This window comes from Prionailurus bengalensis, chromosome B1 (assembly GCF_016509475.1).
Source record: "Prionailurus bengalensis isolate Pbe53 chromosome B1, Fcat_Pben_1.1_paternal_pri, whole genome shotgun sequence".
NCBI lineage: Eukaryota > Metazoa > Chordata > Mammalia > Carnivora > Felidae > Prionailurus > Prionailurus bengalensis.
Window position 1 is genome coordinate 110,876,982 of NC_057344.1, and position 21,874 is coordinate 110,898,855.

At 36.7% G+C, this 21,874-nt stretch overlaps 1 protein-coding gene across 50 annotated transcripts in view; it reads right to left on the reverse strand.

Annotated features, from left to right (window-relative positions):
- The window catches only part of ANK2 (ankyrin 2), a 671,502-nt gene that overhangs the window by 209,339 nt on the left and 440,289 nt on the right, over positions 1 to 21,874 (reverse strand). For all 50 annotated transcript variants that reach the window (XM_043569982.1, XM_043570198.1, XM_043570029.1 and 47 more), the window contains one exon: positions 1,333 to 1,434. In XM_043569982.1, the coding sequence (XP_043425917.1) occupies positions 1,333 to 1,434 (102 nt within the window). The remainder of the gene's footprint in view (positions 1 to 1,332; positions 1,435 to 21,874) is intronic.

Consider the following 21,874-nt stretch of genomic DNA (forward strand, 5'->3'; position numbering starts at 1 on the left):
TGCTGGTGAGGAGCAAGGGAAATCCTGCAATCTTTGCAAAATCCTCCAAGTGATTTTGGTACAACCACTTCACTAATCGAAGCATTGGGAGCCACTGGAAGTTTGTTGGGGGAAATGACATAATTATATTTTTACTTTATAAAAATAACTCAAGGCATAGTATAGAAATTGACCAGAGTGGACAGGATGAGGACAGAACCTAATTAAGGAGGGTATTATGGCAACCATGATAAGTGACTCTGAGGTGATTCAGTTAATGCAAATATGGATGTAGAAGATGGACTAAGAAAGGAGTGCCATACTGGAGCTGGGTTGGTGGGTACAGGGGGAGATGATAGGAGAACTGTTGGAATTGACACATTGATGAGGAAATCAGCAGGTAGAAGTTTGAGAGGAGAGTGAGTCTGAGATAATATGTCTACTTTTTGAAAAGTTGTGTTTGAAAGATTTACTAATTTCAGGAAACCATGGGTTGAGCATAACTGGGCTCAATATATACCAGGATATAAAGGGGCATTCTATAGATAAGGTAGAATCCAACAATGAGATTTTCCTTCTGTTCACTTAAAATTAGCCAGGATTACTCACTTCCCAGTCAGCTCTGTCAAACACACACACACACACACACACACACACACACACACGCACGCACTACCAACATTTAGCACACTGTAGTGAACACTGAAGTCTATTAGACATTGTATTCATGGTACAAAAATCTTGTCCAAAAATAGCACAAAAATCTCAATATCCATGGGACTGAATAATATCCAAAATGTACAATACCGTCTGGAGTCATTACTGAATGGATGTAAATGAATGGATAATCCAAACACTTCATACTTAAGCCAACAGTTTCAAACTCTTCTCATTGTAATCCATATTTTAAAAATAATTAGGGAAGGAGGGGGGGATAATTTTTATTGTATTCTCTTATTTCTCTATCTCAAATTTTAACACTCAGTTACCTATGAGTAAAATGCATATGGCAGAGAAGAAAAGAAGCCAGTCTGGATAACTAGTTGATGATAAATGAGAAGTAAAACATCATTCTTGGTCAATACTCCAGCTATTGACCAAGGCCCAGCCATTTCATAGACAAAAACTGACATTCAATTGTTATTTTTGATCTATCTGCTTTGCTGCAAAATTAGGTCTAGACACAAATGTCTGAGGCTTCAAAAGTTGGTAAGAGGATGAAAATGGATTTTCATAAGTCTGAATCACTGATATTTTAGTAAATTCAATAAAGACAAAAATTAACCTTGGGCTCTTGGAATATATCTATAGATAATGAGTGTTTCTTCACTGTGTACAGAGTCATGCTCTTACCTGATTGCAGGTATTGATGTCTATGCCCCCCTTCAGATATTCCACTACTTTGTCCAGGTTACCTGCTCTGGCAGCACGGAGGAAGCTTGCATTGCTGTCAGACTGTGAGAAAAAGAAAAGACTTTTAGGTTATTACTGATAAAATAAAAACATATCAAAGACAGAAAGACAAAGAAAGTTTACACTGCAGGTAAAAAAGCTGTAGTTGCAAAATACCTCAATACTAAGTTTAAAACACTGAACAATAATTCATAGGATAAGGTAGCAACTTCGTAGTATTTCTAGAGAGTTGTTTAAAGTCAATGTGTTCTGCTATGTTACAGAGTGTAGAAGAACTACTAAAATAAAAATACTTGTTACTGCTTTATTTTAAATCTTTGGCCACATTTGAAGATGAGTTTACACTACCCCCAAATCCACTGTTACCCATTCACTTTAGCTTTGAGATGCTTGTGACCTTACAGTAAGCCTAATGTCAAGCCAAAAAGGAATCAAAATAGTAAAAGAAATTAAAGACACTGGGTTTCTTCTTTCTTTTCCTTTACTGTTTGGTTTTCAGAAAAGTCTGAGGGAGAATGCTGAGCATGGGTCGTTTGGTATTCATCTGTCCTCATTACAAGAGAAAAACAGAAAGCACCGAGGATGCTTTGAGGAAAGAGGATAGCACTAGTTGGCAGGTGTGGACTGGGCCAATGCAAATTTTGTGATCCCAGTGATTTTGGGAAAACAAGATTCAATTTAACCCAGCTGACATAATACCAAACTAAAATCCCTTGATAAAAATGAGCACTCTTAGTGGAGGCTGCTTTTTAAGTCCTCGTCTTCCCCCAGCACCTTTCAAAATCTGATCATGGAAGAAACAGCTGAATTTTCCCCACAGAACGTCCAGAAGAGAGCCACTCTAGAGATGAAGCCATAGTCACCTGACTCTCTGGCTTACTGGCAAAGCCTGACTTTCAAATCTTAGCCCAATAACGATGATAAACTTTGTTAGGTTCCAAGACACTTGTGTAACTTTATAATTCTTCTTGTGGTATAGCATCTGACTAAAGAGAATGTGGTAACATGAAAAGGGATCCCACTGACCTACTAGGAAGTGAGACACCATTGTGACAGCTTGTAATCCAGCACTGTCCCCAGTAGGCTACACTGCCTCTCTCCCTTGAAGAATGTGCTTGGCAGGGGCTCTTGGCACACTCTTGCAGACCTATTCATTATGGCTGGTGATGATGTACAGAGATAGAAATGGAGGTATTTTTTCTGGGAGTCTCAAATAGGGAATTATTTGCATACCATTCAAATGATTTACACATGGGAAGATGGAAAACCCAAGACTAAATTACCTCACTTTTAACCCAAATACCACAACGATTTATATAGTTATAAATCAGATAGATAATTTACAAAGAGTTGAAAGGTATGACCGAAATCTATACATCTGGAATTCATGCTCTCACTCTTTAGAAGTCTATCACTTGGTTAACACCTGACTGTCCTTCCCTCCCTGCATGGCTGTGATCTGCAGTGCCTCGCTCTTTGCCTCTCCTGAAAGCTATGCCCATGGCAGGGTGCCCTAAGTGTATCTGCAATGCCACAGTGACTGAGTTGTGACTCATTTTAAACTGCCTATTCGATGAAATTATTTTGTGGTTTGCGGCAAATTCTAATCTCCAGGAAGATTTTCCATCTCAGGTTTCTTGCCACAGCACTTAAAAGTGAAAGATCATACTATGCATTATGTTATGTCAATATCTCACAGGAAACATTAGTTACTATAAAAAAACTAAAATGAAACACTATTAGGTCACAGAAAGTATGACATTATTTTCCATATATAGTTTTTTAAAAAGTAAGTCTATGCACTATATATTCTATATTAGAGATTATGCCTAGTAACTACTGTTATCTTGTACATGAGGCTAAATAATTATAGTTAACGTTCACACGTTACTGTGGGTCAGGCACAGAGCTAAGGGAGCCAGTCATATGTATTATATCCTTAATACTCACAATAACACTATGAGAAAGAAGCTACTGTTATGCTCATTTAATAGGTGAGGTTTAGAAGATCTCCAAGGTCACACAATTATGTAGTGGAAGATCCAAGATTTAACTTATGTTTATCAGTCCAGAGCTCGTCTTAACTGCTACTCTATCTCACCCCTCCAAAGCATCAAAGCAGATGTTACTACAGATACCTAACCTATGAGCTATAGATTGGTTTCAGTTGTATAAAAACTGTTACGCCCTTGGTCTACATATTTGCTCTGCAAATCATGGCACTTCCTAAATAGAGTGCCTCAGCTGGAGAGAGAATTTTTGGCTGACATCCCTGTCCCCACATCTATCAGCCATCTATACACCTAGAAAAAGTAAGAGGTGGCTTGTGCTCTTTGCAGATGACATGATACTCTATATGGAAAACCCAAAAGATCCCACCAAAAAAACTGCCAGAACTGATTCATGAATTCAGCAAAGTTGCAGGATATAAAATCAATGTAGAGATACCGGTTGCATTCCTATACACCAACAATGAAGCAACAGAAAGAGAAATCAAGTAATCGATCCCATTTACAATTGCACCAAAACCCATAAAATACCTAGGAATGAATCTAACCAAAGAGGTGAAAAATCTGTACACTGAAAACTAAAGAAAGCTTATGAAAGAAATTGAAGGAGACACATACAAAAAAATGGAAAAATATTCCATGCTCCTGGATAGGAAGAACAAATATTGTTAAAATGTCAATACTACTCAAAGCAATCTACATATTTAATGCAATCCTTACCAAAATAACACCAGCATTCTTCACAGAGTTAGAACAAACAATTCTAAAATTTGTGTGGAACCAGAAAAGACCCGAATAGCCAAAGCAATCTTGAAAAAGAAAACCAAAGCAGGAGACATCACAATCCTGGACTTCAAGTTGTATAACAAAGCTGTAATCATTAAGACAGTATGGTACTGGCACAAAAACAGACACTCAGAGAACAGAATAGAGAACCCAGAAATGGACCCACAAACATATGGCCAACTAATCTTTGACAAAGCAGGAAAGAATATCTAATGGAATAAAAGACAGTCTCTTCAGCAAGTGGTGCTGGGAAAACTGGTCAGTGACATACAGAAAAATGAACCTTGACCACTTTCATACACCATATGCAAAAATAAACTCAAAATGGATGAAAGACCTCAATGTAAGACAAGAAGCCATCAAAATCCTCGAGGAGAAAGCACGCAAAAATCTCTTTGATCTTGGCCACAGCAACTTCTTACTCAACATGTCTCCAGAGGCAAGGAAGGGACACAAAGGCAAAGATGAACTATTGGGACCGCATCAAAATAAAAAGCTTCTGCACAGCGAAGGAAACAATCAGCAAAACTAAAAGGCAACCAATGGAATGGGAGAAGATATCTGCAAACGACATACCAGATAAAGGGTTAGTATCCAAAATCTATAAAGAATTTATCAAACTCAACACCCAAAAAACAAATAATCCAGTGAAGAAATGGGCAAAAGACATGAATAGACATTTCTCCAAAGAAGACATCCAGATAGCCAACCGACACATGAAAAAATGCTCCACATCATTCATCATCAGGGAAATACAAATCAAAACCACAATGAGATACCACCTCACACCTGTCAGAATGGCTCACATTAATAACTCAGGCAACAACAGATGTTGGCTAGGATGCGGAGAAAGAGGATCTCTTTTGCATTGTTGGTGGCAATACAAGCTGGTGCAGCCACTCTGGAAAACAGTATAGAGGTTCCTCAAGAAATTAAAAATAGAACTACCCTACGACCCAGCAATTCCACGACTAGGTATTTATCCAAGGGATAAAGGTATGCTGTTTCAAAGTGGCACATGCACCCCCATGTTTATAGCAACACTATCAACAATAGCCAAAGTATGGAAAGAGAGCAAACATCCATCGATGGATGAGTGGATAAAGAGGATGTGGTATATATATACATAATGGAATATTACTCAGCAATCAAAAAGAATGAAATCTTGCCATTTGCAACTACGTGGGTGGAACAAGAGGGTAGTATACTAAGCGAAGTTAGTCAGAGAAAGACAAATATCATGTGACTTCACTCATATGAGGACTTTAAGATACAAAACAGATGAACATAAGGGAAGGGAAGTATAAATCATATAAAACCAGGGAGGGGAACAAAAACATAAGAGACTCTTAAATACGGAGAACAGAGGGTTACTGGAGGGGGTTGTGGGAGGGGGGATGGGCTAAATGGGTAAGAGGCATTAAGGAATCTACTCCTGAAATCATTGTTGAAACATATGCTAACTAACTTAGATGTAAATTAAAAGAGAAAAATATAAACAAATAAAGTTTAAAGGCAAGCAAAAGTATCATAAATGTGATAAGGTAAGGGAAAAAAAGCAAGAAGATGCTAACTGTATAATTCAGCTAGTGGCTATTTCTGAGGGAAGTCAGGGGTGGGGATGAAATGGGAGGGGGGTACGTAAGATGTGTTGTTAATGGTGATATTCGAGTTCTTGGTTTGAGAGGCGCATTTGCTGGTGCTCATTATAAAATGAAATAAACTAAATCTGTGGAGTGGATGAAAGCTAAAAAAAAAAAGAGCTGGCTTGTGAAAAACTACTTAGAAATATAATCTTTGGGGAATGAGGAGAAGAGGGGGTGAAGCACACATTATATTAAAAAGCCAGTGGACTATCTCTGCCTACCTGCCTAACAGGATTAAACTCAGGAGCTAAGATCAGGGTGCTCTGTCATTCCGGTAAAAAAAAAGAATGCCTAGAATAAGTAGAGCCAGAGGGAACACCTGATCCTGAAGGGATGAAGAAACACCTGCAGACATAGCTGCGGAAGCTTAAAGCGAAGATGTTGATCTGAAGGGAGCTACAGGTGTCACTGAGGAAAACCCAATAGACCCTCTTAGAACTTCTTTAGGGACTGGGCATGACACAGAGGATTGCTTTAGCTATTACACAACTTTTTTTTTTTTTAGGTTTATTTATTTTGAGAGAGAGAGAGTGCACACGTGAGCTGAGGAGGGGCAGAGAGAGGAAGAGAGAGAATCCCAAGCAGGCTCTGTGCTGTCAGCACATGGAACCTCATGCAGGGCTCCATCTCAGGAACCGTGAGATCATGACCTGAGTCAAAATCAGGAGCTGGACACTTAACCAACTGAGCCACCCAGGCACCCCTACATGACTGTTTTTCATAACCGTTTTTCTCTTTCCTGAAGCAAATTTTTAAAAAGTAGATGCGAGTCAAAGACTTACAGTCAATCTGTGGAATTTTAGCAAAATGCATTCCCAGTGTTCTGGTGGGTCTAGACCCAACGGAAATGTAACATCTGAGCCACCCTGAGAGGGACCTCTTCAACAGTGAGTTATGGTAAGCTGGATTCTTTTAGAACCCGCTAAAAAAACTTAGGGAGAAAATGCATCATAAATGCATTTTGCAAATGCAAACAAACAAAAGTGTTATTAGAAAATAGATCCAGAAGATGGGTTTCAAGGAGAAAATTAAAATGAGAGTTCAAGTTTTATGTAATATTGACCTCATTTTAGGTACAAAGTATAGACCTGCATGGAAATCCATATTCTTTTCCCGCTTCCACCTAGACACAGGCATTCCCTGTGCTACAATGAGGTCAATCTGTGATTAAAGCTCTCGACACAAGAGCTTAAGATAAACAGTAGTCGGTCTGGTTACCTTCAGTCAACACCGAGATGATAGAGGATTCAGGGACTCACGGTGAGAGATGCGGCAGCTTTTATGATATCATGTTTCCCTCGGAGTTATGACAAAAGTAATTATTTCAAAGTTAAGTGTAAGTAGGGGGGAAGTATGCTCTCAAAATAGATTGATTTCACACATAACAGCTCAATAAAGAGAAAGTGAGGTAATAGCAATGCCTTGGGGGAAAGTCTCTAACAAATGTAAACCTAACCTCTTTCTGCTCTGCTGCGTTATGTCCTAGGACTCTCAAATCCTAAAACCAATTGTACTTAGGCCTATAAAGTCTGATTCCGGACAAGGAATTCAAATGCTGAGTCCCACTTATTGGAATCTGAAACAGATGGATGTCATTAAAACTTGCCCCCTTTGCAACCCTGGTGTGGCATCTCAAGCCAAGAAAGAAAAATTTCCTTTTAGATTCCTCTTGACACAGTTCTGTACATTTTTTGTATCTGAACGTTAGAAAAACAGAATACTTTCTTAGCACCCAGCAGGGTGGACTTGAAAGGCAAAGAGGAATGCGCACTCACAGAGCCACATTATATCCTAAAGATAGTGCTTCCCCAGAGTCTAGGGGCATATTCACAGGCGTCCATGAGTTTGCTACAAGATTTTTTTTTTAATTCTGTGCTTACATTTCAACAATAACCTAACAAGAAAAATATAAGCATGTTCCAGGTCATCTAGATAGCTACCCTTTAACAAGTACAACCATGCAATTTTGGTATATGCCTTTGTGTTTACAGTTCACTGCGTAACAAGTGAAGTAGATATGCCATATAGATGCATGATATGCAGAAAGTTTTGCTGTGGTGCAGAGAATGATCAGAGAATCTGATCACTGTACATGGCAGGATGGTACACATGATAAACCAAAAAAAAAAAAAAAAACCAGCAGTCAGCAGCCACATTAAAGTTGCAAATAAACGTACGGCTCAGATGCTATCTTTGCATGGTTCAACTTGCATCAACCATTGGCAGTGAGTGTAACAGAAAGTCCACGGGGAAACGTTTTTCAGTGCCCAATTTTCGCATTTACTGGATTATGTACGTACAAACCTCCGTGGAAATATTAATTTCCTCTCTCAGTAAATACGGAGAGCTTTAAACGATTATCAAATGGCAAGCCGTTAAAATTGACATTAGCAAATTTCTCTGATAGCTTTAAGTTTTATTACTGTGAAGTGAAAAACAAAACCTTAAACGTGTTAATAATGGCTTGTACAACATGCTTACAAAAACAATTCTTTGTTATTTTCATTCAAGTCAAATTCAGAAGCCTATTAAATTATAGAAATCTGGGGTTAAATCTTTTTACTCTTAAACCGTGTATCTGTTAGTTTTAGTCAGTGCTATACATTCTACTCAATTGGAGTCAAGCATTTGAATAATGCTTGTTTTGTAGTTTTGTTTATGCTTACTTTGTAAACTTTCTTTTTAGCAGTGGGTTATGATTTAAGGAGCTTTGTGTAGTTTTGTTTTTACAAAACTGAGCCTGGGTGGCTAAGTCAGTTAAGCACCTGACTCTTGATTTCAGTTCAGGTCATGATCTCAAAGTTGGTGAGTTCAAGTCCCACATCGGGCTCTGTGTGCTGATGGTGTGGAGCCTGCTTGGGATTCTCTCTCCCTCTCTCTCTGTCCCTCCCCCACTCACTCTCTCTATCTCTCTCTCTTTCTAAGTAAATAATGAAACTTAAAAAAAATTAACACTATAATAAATATAACAACACTGGAAGTCATGAACTTGTTTTTATACTTTGAAAGAGTAGACTACATTATTCAAGTTTGAGAAGCATGGGTTGAATAGTGTGAGTCGGCCAGCAGCCTTTATCAGCCTCCACAAATATTTGCTGATTAACCTGAAGGAAAGCACATGTTCCCTGTGGAATTTTAATAATTTGCTTATTTTCTTAGGACGCAGTTATTCCTTTATAAAAGCAGGGTGGTTTATCAGTCTAGCTGAGATCCACATTTTTATAGCAATGCAAAATAAATGAAATTTATTAAAATAACTTAGGAGGAATCTTAATATGAATATCATGAAATGGAGGACATTTCTACCATTCCTTAGGTGTTTTCCTAGGAATGCCGGGTAAGGTAAATCCGTGTCTAGCAAATCACGAGTTGTATGATCTCACATCTTTGTGTATCTCAGTTTCCTTATTAAAAAAATAAATGTACTTTGTAGTTTCTGGGGGGATTAAATAAGATGATTTGAAGGTGCTTAGCCTTATGACAGGCACACTGAGGACACAGTGAGCAAAGCTAAGTATAGATGCATCTTCATGATCTTCTTTGAATATAAAGGCTGTTGCCAGAAGACCAGAGTGTTTGAAAATACTCTGATGTGTGCGGGTGCAAAAGGACAAAAAGGAAACCAGAATGGGATGTGTGCGGTCTGTTTCCAACTACAAAGATTTGACAAAGCACCCCTTTGTGATATAGTAATGTTTTTACTTAAATAGCCATACTTTTGTATAAGGATTGCTGGATTGTTTAAGTATTAGGTCTTTTAGTAACTCAAATTGTTATCACTATCTTGTTATAAGCCAAAAATCGGGGGCAATAGAGAACCGCACACTAGATGTACTAGAATTTTTTTAGAAATAATTTCATAAGTGGTCCTTCTGCAGTTAGAACACACATAGGACAGGTAAAACACTTTATACCACACAATCCTACCTGATAATTTCTAGTTAAACATGCGGTTGTTTGAAATTACATTTTTATATAAAGATAAGGGACTTTTTCCCTTAGTATTGTATTTTGATGTTGACTTTCACTAGCACACCAGGTAAATTATTTCACTCATTGATGTTTTCCCCATGATTATCACCCATAAGAAATAAGAACTAAAAAAAAAAAAAAACAACTATAACATATAACATACCAATTCCATCCCTTTCAGAACATTGTTTTACAATACTATGTGAAGATTCATAAACCCCTTGTACAATTCTTACAGTTTAAAGGAGAGTAAAGCTGCAATATTATACAGGAATAGGAATGAATATAAACATTATCCACAGATAACAGATCAACAGATCTCACAAAAACAATGCCAAGCAAGGTAAGTCAGACTTGAAAAAGAACATCTTTATGATTCCATTTATTAAACTTCAAAAACCAGAAAAAACTAATCTATAGTGTTAGAGTCCGAATAGTAGGTTCTAGAAGGAGGCAGAAAAAACGCATCTAGTTGCTGGTAATGTCCTAATTCTACTTTTCAGCTCTGGGTGTTGTTAACTGGGTGTGTAAGCTTTGTGACAAATATCAAGATGAACACTATAATTTATACATTTTTTATGTATGTTATAATTAAATGAAATATTTACTTTAAAAAGATGGTGACACTGAGAGAGAAGCATGTTGTTTTTAACTTCCACAATGGTAACAAAAGCACTTAAGACTAACTAGATGAAAAAAATTAGTATTCAAAAGCAGTATCTTTTTTCTCACAGTGGAGACAATTTTTCTAATTCAGACTGTTCATATTATGCAAGGTTTTTAATGAAAATATATTGAAGGCATTACACAGTCGAAAAAGCAATGCAGAGTACTAACTACCCACAATTTTGTTCTTTAACTCCAAAGGTTTCCTAAGTCAAATTTTAGAGCACTTTATTAGTGGTTCTGATATTTACAGAGACTTCGCAATTAGAAAAACCTTATGATTCTCTCTCATCATGCATTGATTATACTCTTCCTTTAGCATTAGTTAAGGTTATTCTACTTTTCTGGTCCTTTGTACATATCATACAAATGGTACTCCTCTGCTCTTCAAAATGCTTATTACAAATCTAAGAAGACAAGATCTGGTTCAAGGATCTCACCTTTTATACCTTAAAAATTTTATACCTTAAAAAACTTCTGTACACTTACTTTTCTGTGACACTTTCTAAAAACTGAACCAAAATATTAATAATATGATGATATCATTCCTTAATGAATTGAAATTACTACCACAAGAACACAGAAATCCTAAACTAGTAGGAACAGTAACTCTAAGTTAGAAAAAACATTTGTGATGTACCCTTGATAACTATTTTATACTTCAAATTCCCTACATGATTTTGAAATTTCTATAAGTTTTTATATGCATCTATTTTTAAAAGAATTACTGAGCAGAGGAATATGAATTCCCCAGTTAGTATTTTATGATACAGTAGAAGTCTGACTTGAAAAGTGAGTGTTTTGCTGACATTAGTTTGGCTTTAGAAAATGTTTCTATATCCAGGCTCATAATTAAGATGCTTATTGTAATGAAACACATCAAAACTTTCACTAAAATGGGAATTTTTACAAAGACAGGTGGAAACATTCTTAACTGCTTATAGTTCTCACTTGCCCATTAAACGTTATGGTGAATTTAAGCAACTTCTCATAAGGCAGAAAATCCACAGGCTTTGATTACTTGTATTCTGGTGTATGTTCTGCTATGACTCTGAAACACCTACAGAACTCAGAAGTTCCATCACTGAACACAACATGTCAATTTTTTCTGAATTTCAATGAGAAAATGGTAAGTTTGTAGATGGAAATATTTGCGGCTCCTTTCACATTCACAAATCTCCACAAGAAAATCAGAATAATAGGGAAAACATTTTGCTGTAGCTATAGTTCTGATGTCAGATTAAATAACTTGAGAGTCATCTTAAAAACAAATTGAAAAGCACTGACATTGAATGCTTCAGATTTTCTCAAGAGATAATACATTCTTTGGGAAGTGTCAGTTACATGAACAGATTTAAGACATTACTGTTTCAGTCAGGTAAGAACCTTGATGATTGCTTTAGCTATGAAACTATTGAACAAGAGTTAATACGCTATTGCTTGACCTGGTCTATTGGAAAAGTCCTGCCTAGGTTTTTATGTTCAAGATGCTGAGGACGCAAAGGCAAGCAACATGGTCCACAAATCCTATACTGAGTATTATACTTTCTCCATAATATCCCTTAATATTTTCAATAGCTAAGGTAACATGGAAGTCTGAATTTAACATGCCAACAATAAAAATAATGAAAACTTAGAGATCCACCATAGAAGTTTAATAATACATACTATATCCAAACATGGCTGAATCCTAAATAGTTCTCTATTATTGCTCAGGGATCCCCAAATGGTATTAATTGTGTGTAAAATAATGAAAAAAAATTAAATAACTCGTATCCCAGACCAAATGTCTCTTCTAATTTCCCACTATCTGGACATCTCTATAAAAGTGTTCTGCCAACATTAAGCTCAACACGGCCCAAATGAACATGGGCCAAACACGGAAGAGCTTATCGAGTTTTTATGTAGTGTTCACAAATCCCCAAAGGAATTTCCTTTTGGATCGTCACTGGCCATAAAAAGAGTCAGATTTATAAATGAATAATAACCAACTGTAATAACATTGAGGTGAGGAGAAAAAAGAAAGCTCTTGATATAAGTTGGTAACAATATTGACCTCTTTAAGGAATCTTCTCTACACCAAAACTCTTTTCAGTCCCTAACTAATGAGTGTGTTCAAATTTTACAGAACCTTTGAGGAGAGAAGATGTGTTAGAGTTCATCCCACTGCTATACTTAAGGATCAGAATTATTGGACCTGAATTAGGTTTTAGTCTCCCTTGAAGGCTCTTAAAACTGGAGATGAAAAAACAGACCCAACCAAGTGAAAATATCTTTCATCAATTTTTATTATCCAGGCATCCTACAGTGTTAATTTTCTACTGCCCCTTTGAGGGTAGGCACCGCATTTTTATCCCTATTTGCCTGATTATTCTTCATCTTCAGACCATATGCTCTGAAGGAGACATCACTCAAACAGAAGCAGCTTCGTGAGGCAACACAGATGAGGAGCGGACTGCACCCCCATGGCTGGCACATACTAAAAAGTAAACTGCTTCTTTAGCATGGACTTATTCAGGATTGAAAAAAAAAAGTACATTCTTGCAATGAAAGCTTCACAACTGGCTTATTTTATAATATAACCACTATCTTAAAAGAACTTGCATATGTTTTTCTATCATGATATATATCCTTACACTGTTGACTTTCGTGTAGCCCTGTTAAGAAGCATGTAGAAATACAGAAGGGCTTTGTGTTTACAACAGCCTGGAGTACATCTGTAAGTGTCGGTCACATGGATTTTCTAGGGAGATCACTTAATTACAGCTTAACAACCACACACTGTGACAACCTGACTCAGCTTGTTTAAATGCAATTCTGAACTCATTTATAGTGTTTAAAAAAAAAAAAACTAAAAGTGCATCAGTTACCCAATTCAGATTTTTTATTTTCATTTTTTTCAGTACATATGTCCCACAATATTAATATCTACTTCAGAATAACACAGGAATTTGAAGTCATTACTTTCTAATATAATTACTTGTCTCAAGACAATATATTTATTTTCTAGGAATAATAGACCCAAGAATTCTGGTTGTGCCACCCTTAGGGTTTCTTTCTTTCTTTTTTTTTTTGTGGAAAATCTTTCTAATTACTGGATGTCATGAATTTCAGCATGATAATTATGTTGTTTATTAGAAATAATTTGTGTGTCTTTAGTCCTTTTCATTAAACTACTATTAAGTTCACTGTCATCTGTAAGATGGCAAGAGCCCACCCTTCTGATGTGCACATAGTTTTTAAGAAGTTGTTTATTTGCCCCATTCTCTAAAGTATATGGGTCCCAAAGGGGCATGCACTGCTTTCAGCCTCTTTTGCATGTTTGCAATGATCTACATGGACACTGAGTGCAAACAATGAGCTTTAGAAGGCAAAATTCCAATTCTAATAAGTCAGCATAATGCTAAATGTAATACATAAAATCATTTTTACATCCATTTCCTGGCCCCTATGATGACGGTTCAGTGCTACAGAGGAGAATGTTAACAAACTTTTAAAAGTTAAATTTAAAAAAACCTCAAAGGGGGCGCCTGGGTGGCTCAGTCAGTTAAGTATCCAACTTTGGTTCAGGTCATGATCTCTCAGTTCATGAGTTCGAGCACCACATTGCACTCTGTGCTGACAGCTTGGAGCCTGGAGCCTACTTCAGATTCTGTGTCTCCCTCTCTCTCTGCCTTCCTCTGTTCATGCTCTGTCTCTCTCTCAAAAATAAATAAATGTTTAAAAAAACCTCAAAGAATACAAAAATACCAATTCAAAGGAATACGTGCAAACTGATATTTATAGCAATATTATCAACAATAGTAAAATTATAGAAAAAGCCCAAATGTCCATCCACTGATGAATGGATAAAGATGATATATATCTATATCTATATATATCTATATATAGATATAGGTATATAGATACAGATATGTACATGTATATATAACTATCTCTGGAATATTACTCAGCCATCAAAAAGAATGAAATCTTTCCATTTACAATGACATAGATGGAGCTAGTGTGTATATGCCAAGCAAAATAAGTCAGAAAAATACAAATACCATATGATTTCACTTGTGTGGAATTTAAGAAAATTCATACATAGGGAAAGAAAAAAAGAGAGAGAGGGAGGGAAATCATAAAAGAGACTCGACTGGAGAGAACAAACTTGAGGATTGCTGGAGGGGAGGTGGGGAGAATGGGCTATATAGGTGATGGGTATTAAGAAGGGCATTTGCTGTGATGAGCACTGAGTTTTGTATATAAGTGATTAATCACTAAGTTCTACTACTGAAACTAATATTACACTATTTGTTAGCAACTAGAATTTAAATAAAAATATGAAACATTAAAAAATGGAAAAAATAAATAATTTTTAAGATGTATACTGTTTAAGAAGTAAATCACTTTGGGGCACCTGGGTGGCTCAGTCCGTTAAGTGTCTTAACTTCAGCTCAGGTCATGATTTCACCATTCTCAAGTTCAATCCCCACATTAGGCTCTGTGCTGACAGCTCAGAGCCTGGAGCCTGCCTCAGATTCTGTGTCTCCATTTCTCTCTGCCCCTTCCCCGCTCGTGCTGTCTCTCTCTCTCTTTCAAAAATAAATATAAACATTAAAAAAAATACAAAAAAGGAAGAAGAAAATCACTTCTCAGACTCACTAAATGATGTTGATTAAATTACTGAAGGGGCGCCTAGGTGGCTCAGTTGGTTAAGCGTCTGACTTTGGCTCAGGTCGTGATCTCGCGGTTCTTGAGTTCAAGCCCCGTGTCGGGCTCTGTGCCGACAGCTCAGAGCCTGAAGCCTGCTTCAGATTCTGTGTCTCCCTCTCTCTCCTCTCTCACCCCTGCCCCGCTCATGCTCTTTCTCAAAACAAAAAATTCCTGGAGGGTCTACAGTTGTACCTACCTAAATGTGTACGCACCAGAAAAACCATCTCTTTGGTTTGAAAAAAGTATAAACAATTAGTGAAACAACAAGTTATTCTGATAATAAATAAAATAATTTAGTCAGTCCTTAATGATAAATTATTTAGTCAGGAGTCAGATGAATATTGTTTAAACACCTACCATGTGCCAGGTGCTGTGTTAGATGCAAGGGATTGAATGTAGAAGAAATATGATCTATCCCCTCAAAAACTTTCAAAAGAGCAATTTAAGCTGCAGTATGGTCCATAAATTAGAAGTGGACATTAGTGGATCCGGGAAGATCAATTTCGAGCAGTAGTCCAAGAGATAAATGCTTGTTTTGTTTAAAAAAAATACTACAAACAAATATGTTTGCTCACAAACACATTAAGATATAGAATAGAAATAGCAATATAGTATTTGATAAAGTTCCTGGAGATAAGTCAGGTGGGAAACATAGCAGGCACAGGACTAGCAAGTGCAAGGTCATAGTGGCATAAAAGAATATAGTATGCAGAAAACTCCAAGTAATTCAGTGTATGTGAATTACAAAGATCATGCTGAAAACAAGAAAGAAGTAAAATTCTAGAAGTCTGGCAGTCCCAGACCATGAATGTTCTTGTATGCCATCATAAGAAGATTGTCACCTTATACGTGGGGGGCCAAAAAAAAAAAAAAAGGCCAGGATCAGAATGTTGTTTTAAAACAGTCATTCTAGTAACATATGGAGGATGAGTTACAGGGGAAAAAGAATGGACCTTGGGAAACAACTTGGAATACTACTGCAATAGTCCTGATGAGCAATCTCATCAGAGACAGCAATGTGAAAAAGACATAATTTCTCATATAGAGAAAAGAAGCTGTAAAACTTGGGGAAATCGAATTAGAGGGTTTATGGAAGAGAAGAAATTAAGGAAAGCTTGGAGGCATCTAGCTTCAGCAGGTAATGAGTGACCTATCTAATCAATCTAGGAATTTAGGGACAAAATACCCTAAAATTGGAGAGAATACAATAGTTTGGTTTTAGACTGATTAAATATAAAGTGCTAACACTACACAGTAGTGTATTAGAAATACAAGACTAAATAGTCCAGGAGAGTGGTGCCTGGCTGGCTCAGTCAGAAGAACATGCTACTCTTGATCGTGGGTTGTGAGTTCGAGCTCCACACTGGGCATAGAAATTATTTAAATATAAAATCTAAATAAATGAATGATTTAAAAATAAAGAAATAGTAAAAAAAAATAAACAGAGTCCAAGAGAGAGTATGTACTAAAGAAATAACCCATAGAAATAACCTCTGGGTGATGGTCTGTTTTTTTTTTTTTTTTGTAGAAATACTGGATTTTGCTTCACTCTTAACCATTTCTCTGTCCATAACACTCCTAGGAACAGGGAAGCCCTTTTGTATTGCCTCTACAAGTGAATAGTATTGACCCATCAACATTTTGCATGAAATGCCAGGAAGTGCTAATAAAATAGAAATTGCAATATATATGTATGTACACAGCATATATATCAGTGAGACTAAGACTAAAATAGAATTCTGGACAGGAGCTTTCTCGTGGGCTCAGAATACTGATATCATGCAGCTGACATTTCCCCACAAGCCTGGAATACAATTAAGATATTGCTTTATCCTCAATGGATGTGACCTACTATAATTTTCTAAATTTACCCTTGTGCTATGAACTGCAAATGTCAAGAATGGTTTGAGCTACTAAATTCACGCAATGTATAGAGCTTATATAATTTTATACTGAAATGTAAAACACAGAATGGAAAATTGGCTTTAAAAAGCAATGATTTGATTAATTATAGTATATAACACATGCCAGTGGAAAAAAGATTAACAAATCAAATGTTTGTAGCTTGCACCACTTTTTTTTCCCCTAAACATTCCAGCTCATACTACAAAATCCCTCTGTTGGAAATCGGTCAATAAAAACTCCTCTACTTATTACTGACTTTCAAAGAATATCTGCATGTCTTCTGAAGCAGCTTTCAAAACAAATTCTTGATTTTTTGGTATAAAGCATTGGCATCAACTCTAAACTGAATTTTGAAAAGTAATGGAACTGCTAATTTAAACATAACTAAAACAAAAACAGGCTTAATTCATCTTATAGAACTAAGCTTTAGTTCAGATGCCCAAGACCATTTTAAAAGAAAAATCAGGCCTAAGCCAGGTTTAATGAAAAATGAAGAATCCCCTACTAGCTGTTTTTAATTTTCTGCCTCCTATAAGAATTTATATTAAATGGACCCTGTGGGTCTATTTCCCAAAAGTTTGGGATAGCTTCTTTAGACACCTTTCTGGGGCACCCGGGTGGCTCAGTTGGTTAAGCATCTGACTTCAGCTCAGGTCATGATCTGATGGTTCCCCAGTTTGAGCACCATGTCAGGCTCTGTACTGAGAGAGCCCGGGGCCTGCTTCAGAGTCTGTTTCTCCCTCTCTCTCTCTGCCCCTCCCCGCCCCTCTCTCAGTAATAAATAAACATTAAAAAACAAACAAAAAAACAAAAAACCTTCCTAACCTACCCTCTCCCTTAAGTTGTACTCTGGGATCCCATAACACCCTGAGCATTCAATCATTCACTAGCGCCCACAGTTTACCTGTTTACCTATTTTCCCTAACTAGATTGGCCCTCTACAGTAGAGGGAATCCATGACTTACTCATCTTTGTGTCTCCACTGCCCAGCACAGTGCCCAACACAGAGTAGATCAATAAATACTTGGGGAAATGAAGCAAAGGAAGAAGTTCAACAAGGTAAACTTGACCAAATAGGGGCATGAATCAGCACTGGTCAATAGGAATTCAACTAGTGAAAATTTTGCTGAATCAAGTAAATACTTCTGCAGATTTCCTGAATTTTAAAACTTGGTTTCAAATATTGATCAGCAAAATTTATACTTGTTATATTAATTTATCTAAAACTCATTACCCAAGATTAAGTATCTTTGAAGTTTCTTTTATAATTCTATCAGATATCCACAATAAAACCACATGATGCCTAACTCTTCCTAGGGATAAATGAATAAAGAGTAATGGGTAAGGATGGCCTCCCTTTGTATCATTATTATCTTTCAGTTGAAGTCATGAGAACACTACCATCCTTAGCAATGGACTTGATTAGATGGGCTCTGGAGCTCAACATTCTCCGACTGAGTAGTTAACAGATAGTAACAACAACATTAGTAAAGAAATTAAACATAGAAGGAACTAGTATCTTAATGACACTAACTACACGGAACCATTAGTGTTCTGTTTTCTTATAAATAAGAAACTATAATTTCATTCTTCTCTGGGGAAAAAAACTTTATATAAAGTAATAATATAAGCTTTTAATATTGTATAAATTATCCAAAGAGGAGGAGAATTCCTGACAACTCAGTATTTCTGAATGCATAACAATGTACAGCAATTTCTTTCAATATCCCCAGTAGTTACCAGAAGACTAACTTTCTAAATAAATTTTTAAAAAGATCATTGGCTTGTTTCAATTATTCTGACCAAGATACACAGAAGAGAAGCTGTTTTCTCTCAGAATTATTATGCATATAAAATATACCTCACTTTAGTCATAGGAAACCTGCATATTTAATTCCACCTCTACATTCTTATTTAAATATCTACCTGTGGTATAACATATAAAAGTAAACCGGTGTGTGTGTGTGTGTGTGTGTGTGTGTGCAGAGTCATATAGCACATCTTCAGAACAAAACTATAATTTTACTTGAAGGCAGGAAACATGCCATAATCCTTAGAATTTCCAAGGCTGGTTCAATACCTAAAAATATATATATTAGTCAATAAAGATGCTTATGTCGATAATGAAACCTTGGGAAGAACATTAGCATGTACGCAAAGCTTATACAAAGGTGACAACAGGTAAGATAAAAAGAAGTTATTCTAGCTTTAATTGCTCAAAAATTAAACTTTAGAAACTAAAAAATTTCTAAACAAGCATTAGGTTACTTTGGGACATATAAAAAGATAGCATTAGAACTTGTTTTGCAAAGCAGTAGTTAACTACAGCCAAAAAGTTCTTGTTCATCTAACAAAATTAACTTAGTTGAAATGTCAAAACTCTTCATAAATATTAACACCATAGATACCTCATTACTGGTCCTTGACTAAGAACCAGGTGGCAAGCTACCTTTGTCTCCATAATTCAAGGACAAACCTTGTGAAAATAAGAGGTATTGAGAATTTTATTTAAAAGTTGTTTACAATGGGGCGCCTGGGTGGCTCTGTCAGTTAATCATCTGACTCGTGGTTTTGGCTCAGGTCATGACCTCACAGTTTTGTGAATTTGAGCCCCCCTTCAGGCTCTGCACCGACAGCACAGAGCCTACTTGGGATTCTCTCTCTCCCTCTCTCTCTCTCTTAAACTCTCTCTCTGCCCCTCCCCCACTCTCTCTCTCTCTCTCTCTCAAAATACATAATTAAAAAAAAAGATGTTTACATTGGGCCATTCCTGATTAGCAACATTTGAAACGGGAACCCAACACATATGTGAAGCATGACGAGAACTTGGGCATACATTTAAATTCTGTGGCATCGCTATAGGATACAGTCCTCTATAGCTGGAGAAGCTCCGTTTCTATTTGGTTTATTTTTCCCACATATAAAAATTGTAGGGCATTTTGTAACTGAGTTTCCTCTGATAATGTCTTCTCATAAATGTAACTATCAATTTATCACTTATTATGTAAAGTGGTTATTACAAAGATTGAGCCTGACCTAAAGCCTTTCTCTCTGATTATGATTTCGAGCAAGAGAATTGGTTACACATGTTATTATTGGGTTTACTACATTTTTTTCACTGTATTTTGTTTTAATACAGTTATCAAAAAGCATTGTGAGTGAGCAAGTCAATTCTTCATCATTTTTACATGATTTATCTATATTGATGTAATTTTAGTGATTCCTTTCTTAAAATGTATAAATATCATCCTACAGAATATGGACTGACACACACCACGTGAAGATTCTACATACCACCCAGAATTGCTTCCTCTAAATTGTCCACCCACTCGTGGGACTCTTCAACATACAGTTTGCTTTTGTGTGCATACATTCTGCGGCTCAACCAGACTGCAAACTCCTTAAAGGGAGTTTTTTGTACTTTTTGTATTTCTTACACTTTCCACTATAATATTAACGGTTCCTTGTACAGTATGCCAAACACATTTATATTCCCACTTAATCCTGATAAAGCACCCAAGTCAGGAAATTGAGGCTTAGTGAGGTGAAGCCACTTGTCCACGGACTTTCAGTAATAAATGCCAGAGCAAAGACTGGCCTCCAGTCTCAATCCAGAGGTCCTAATCATAACCACCAAACACTACCATCTCTCAACAGCCTCCCCTACAGTTTTCACTGTTCACTGTTGACTGACTTACCAGGAGTATCTGCTGCTTTCTGTTCCGGAGAAAAAGTTACTGCGGCCTTATTCCTGGCCCAAAGATCATGTTCTGATCTCTGTTGATGCTCAGTTCCCTTTCTTGAGCTAGAGGCAGGGCCCAAAGTTTAACCATAAGGCACTCACACCTCTGGAATACTGAGATTTTTCTTTAACACTGCTAACCCAAGAGTTGTGACTTTTTTTTTTTTTTGAGAGAGAGAGAGAGAGAGAGAGAGAGAGAGAGAGAAGGTGTGCACATACAAGCAGGGGAGGGGCAGAGAGAGAATCCCAAGCAGGCTAGATGCCCAGCGTAGAGTCGGACATGGGGTTCCACGACCGTGAGATAGTGACCTGAGCTGAAATCAAGAGTCCGAGCTTTAACCCACTGAGCCACTCAGGCGCCCCCGCAAGGGTTGTGACTTTTAAAGACACAGCTGTACTATTTCAAAATATGACTGCAAACCATATTTGGCGATCTAGAGCAACATCTCTCAGTGATCACGATTACCATACAAAGGACAAGTTTTTTCGAGCTCCACAGCATGGTAAGCTTCAAAGACATTTGTTCCTCTGTTTTTAAAGCAGCATGCAGACTTTTACTAGCTCATACTGACATATTTCCCTGAGTGGGATTTAAACCTGGACTGCTTCCAAGAGGGATGAAGCCTCTCTCAGCTGTTCTTAATTAATCATCACACCTGCTGTTTAAATGTTGATTACACCTAGAAGAAAGCTTAATAGTAAATCTTATTTTCCCAGTAAAAATTAAGTAGTAAAAATGTTCCCATAAAAAGTCTGTTCCTGCAAATGAACTGAAATGCTAAATAACAGTAGGATATTAAATAAAATAATAATTTGTTATAAAACCAAAAGAATATATAAATATATATCCCATAAGAGTATTTGCCTAAAACCATACAACTTCCTATGTTCTTTAACTCAATTTTTTTGTTCCTATATCTCCCTTCCCTTAAACAATGTAGGGGGGTAATTATAAAAACATATATGTTCTCACAGTACAACATTTGGAAAGTGAATTTTCAAAAATCAGCCAGCAGCCGCAATTCCATTACTCAAATTTAACAGTGCATATTTTGATG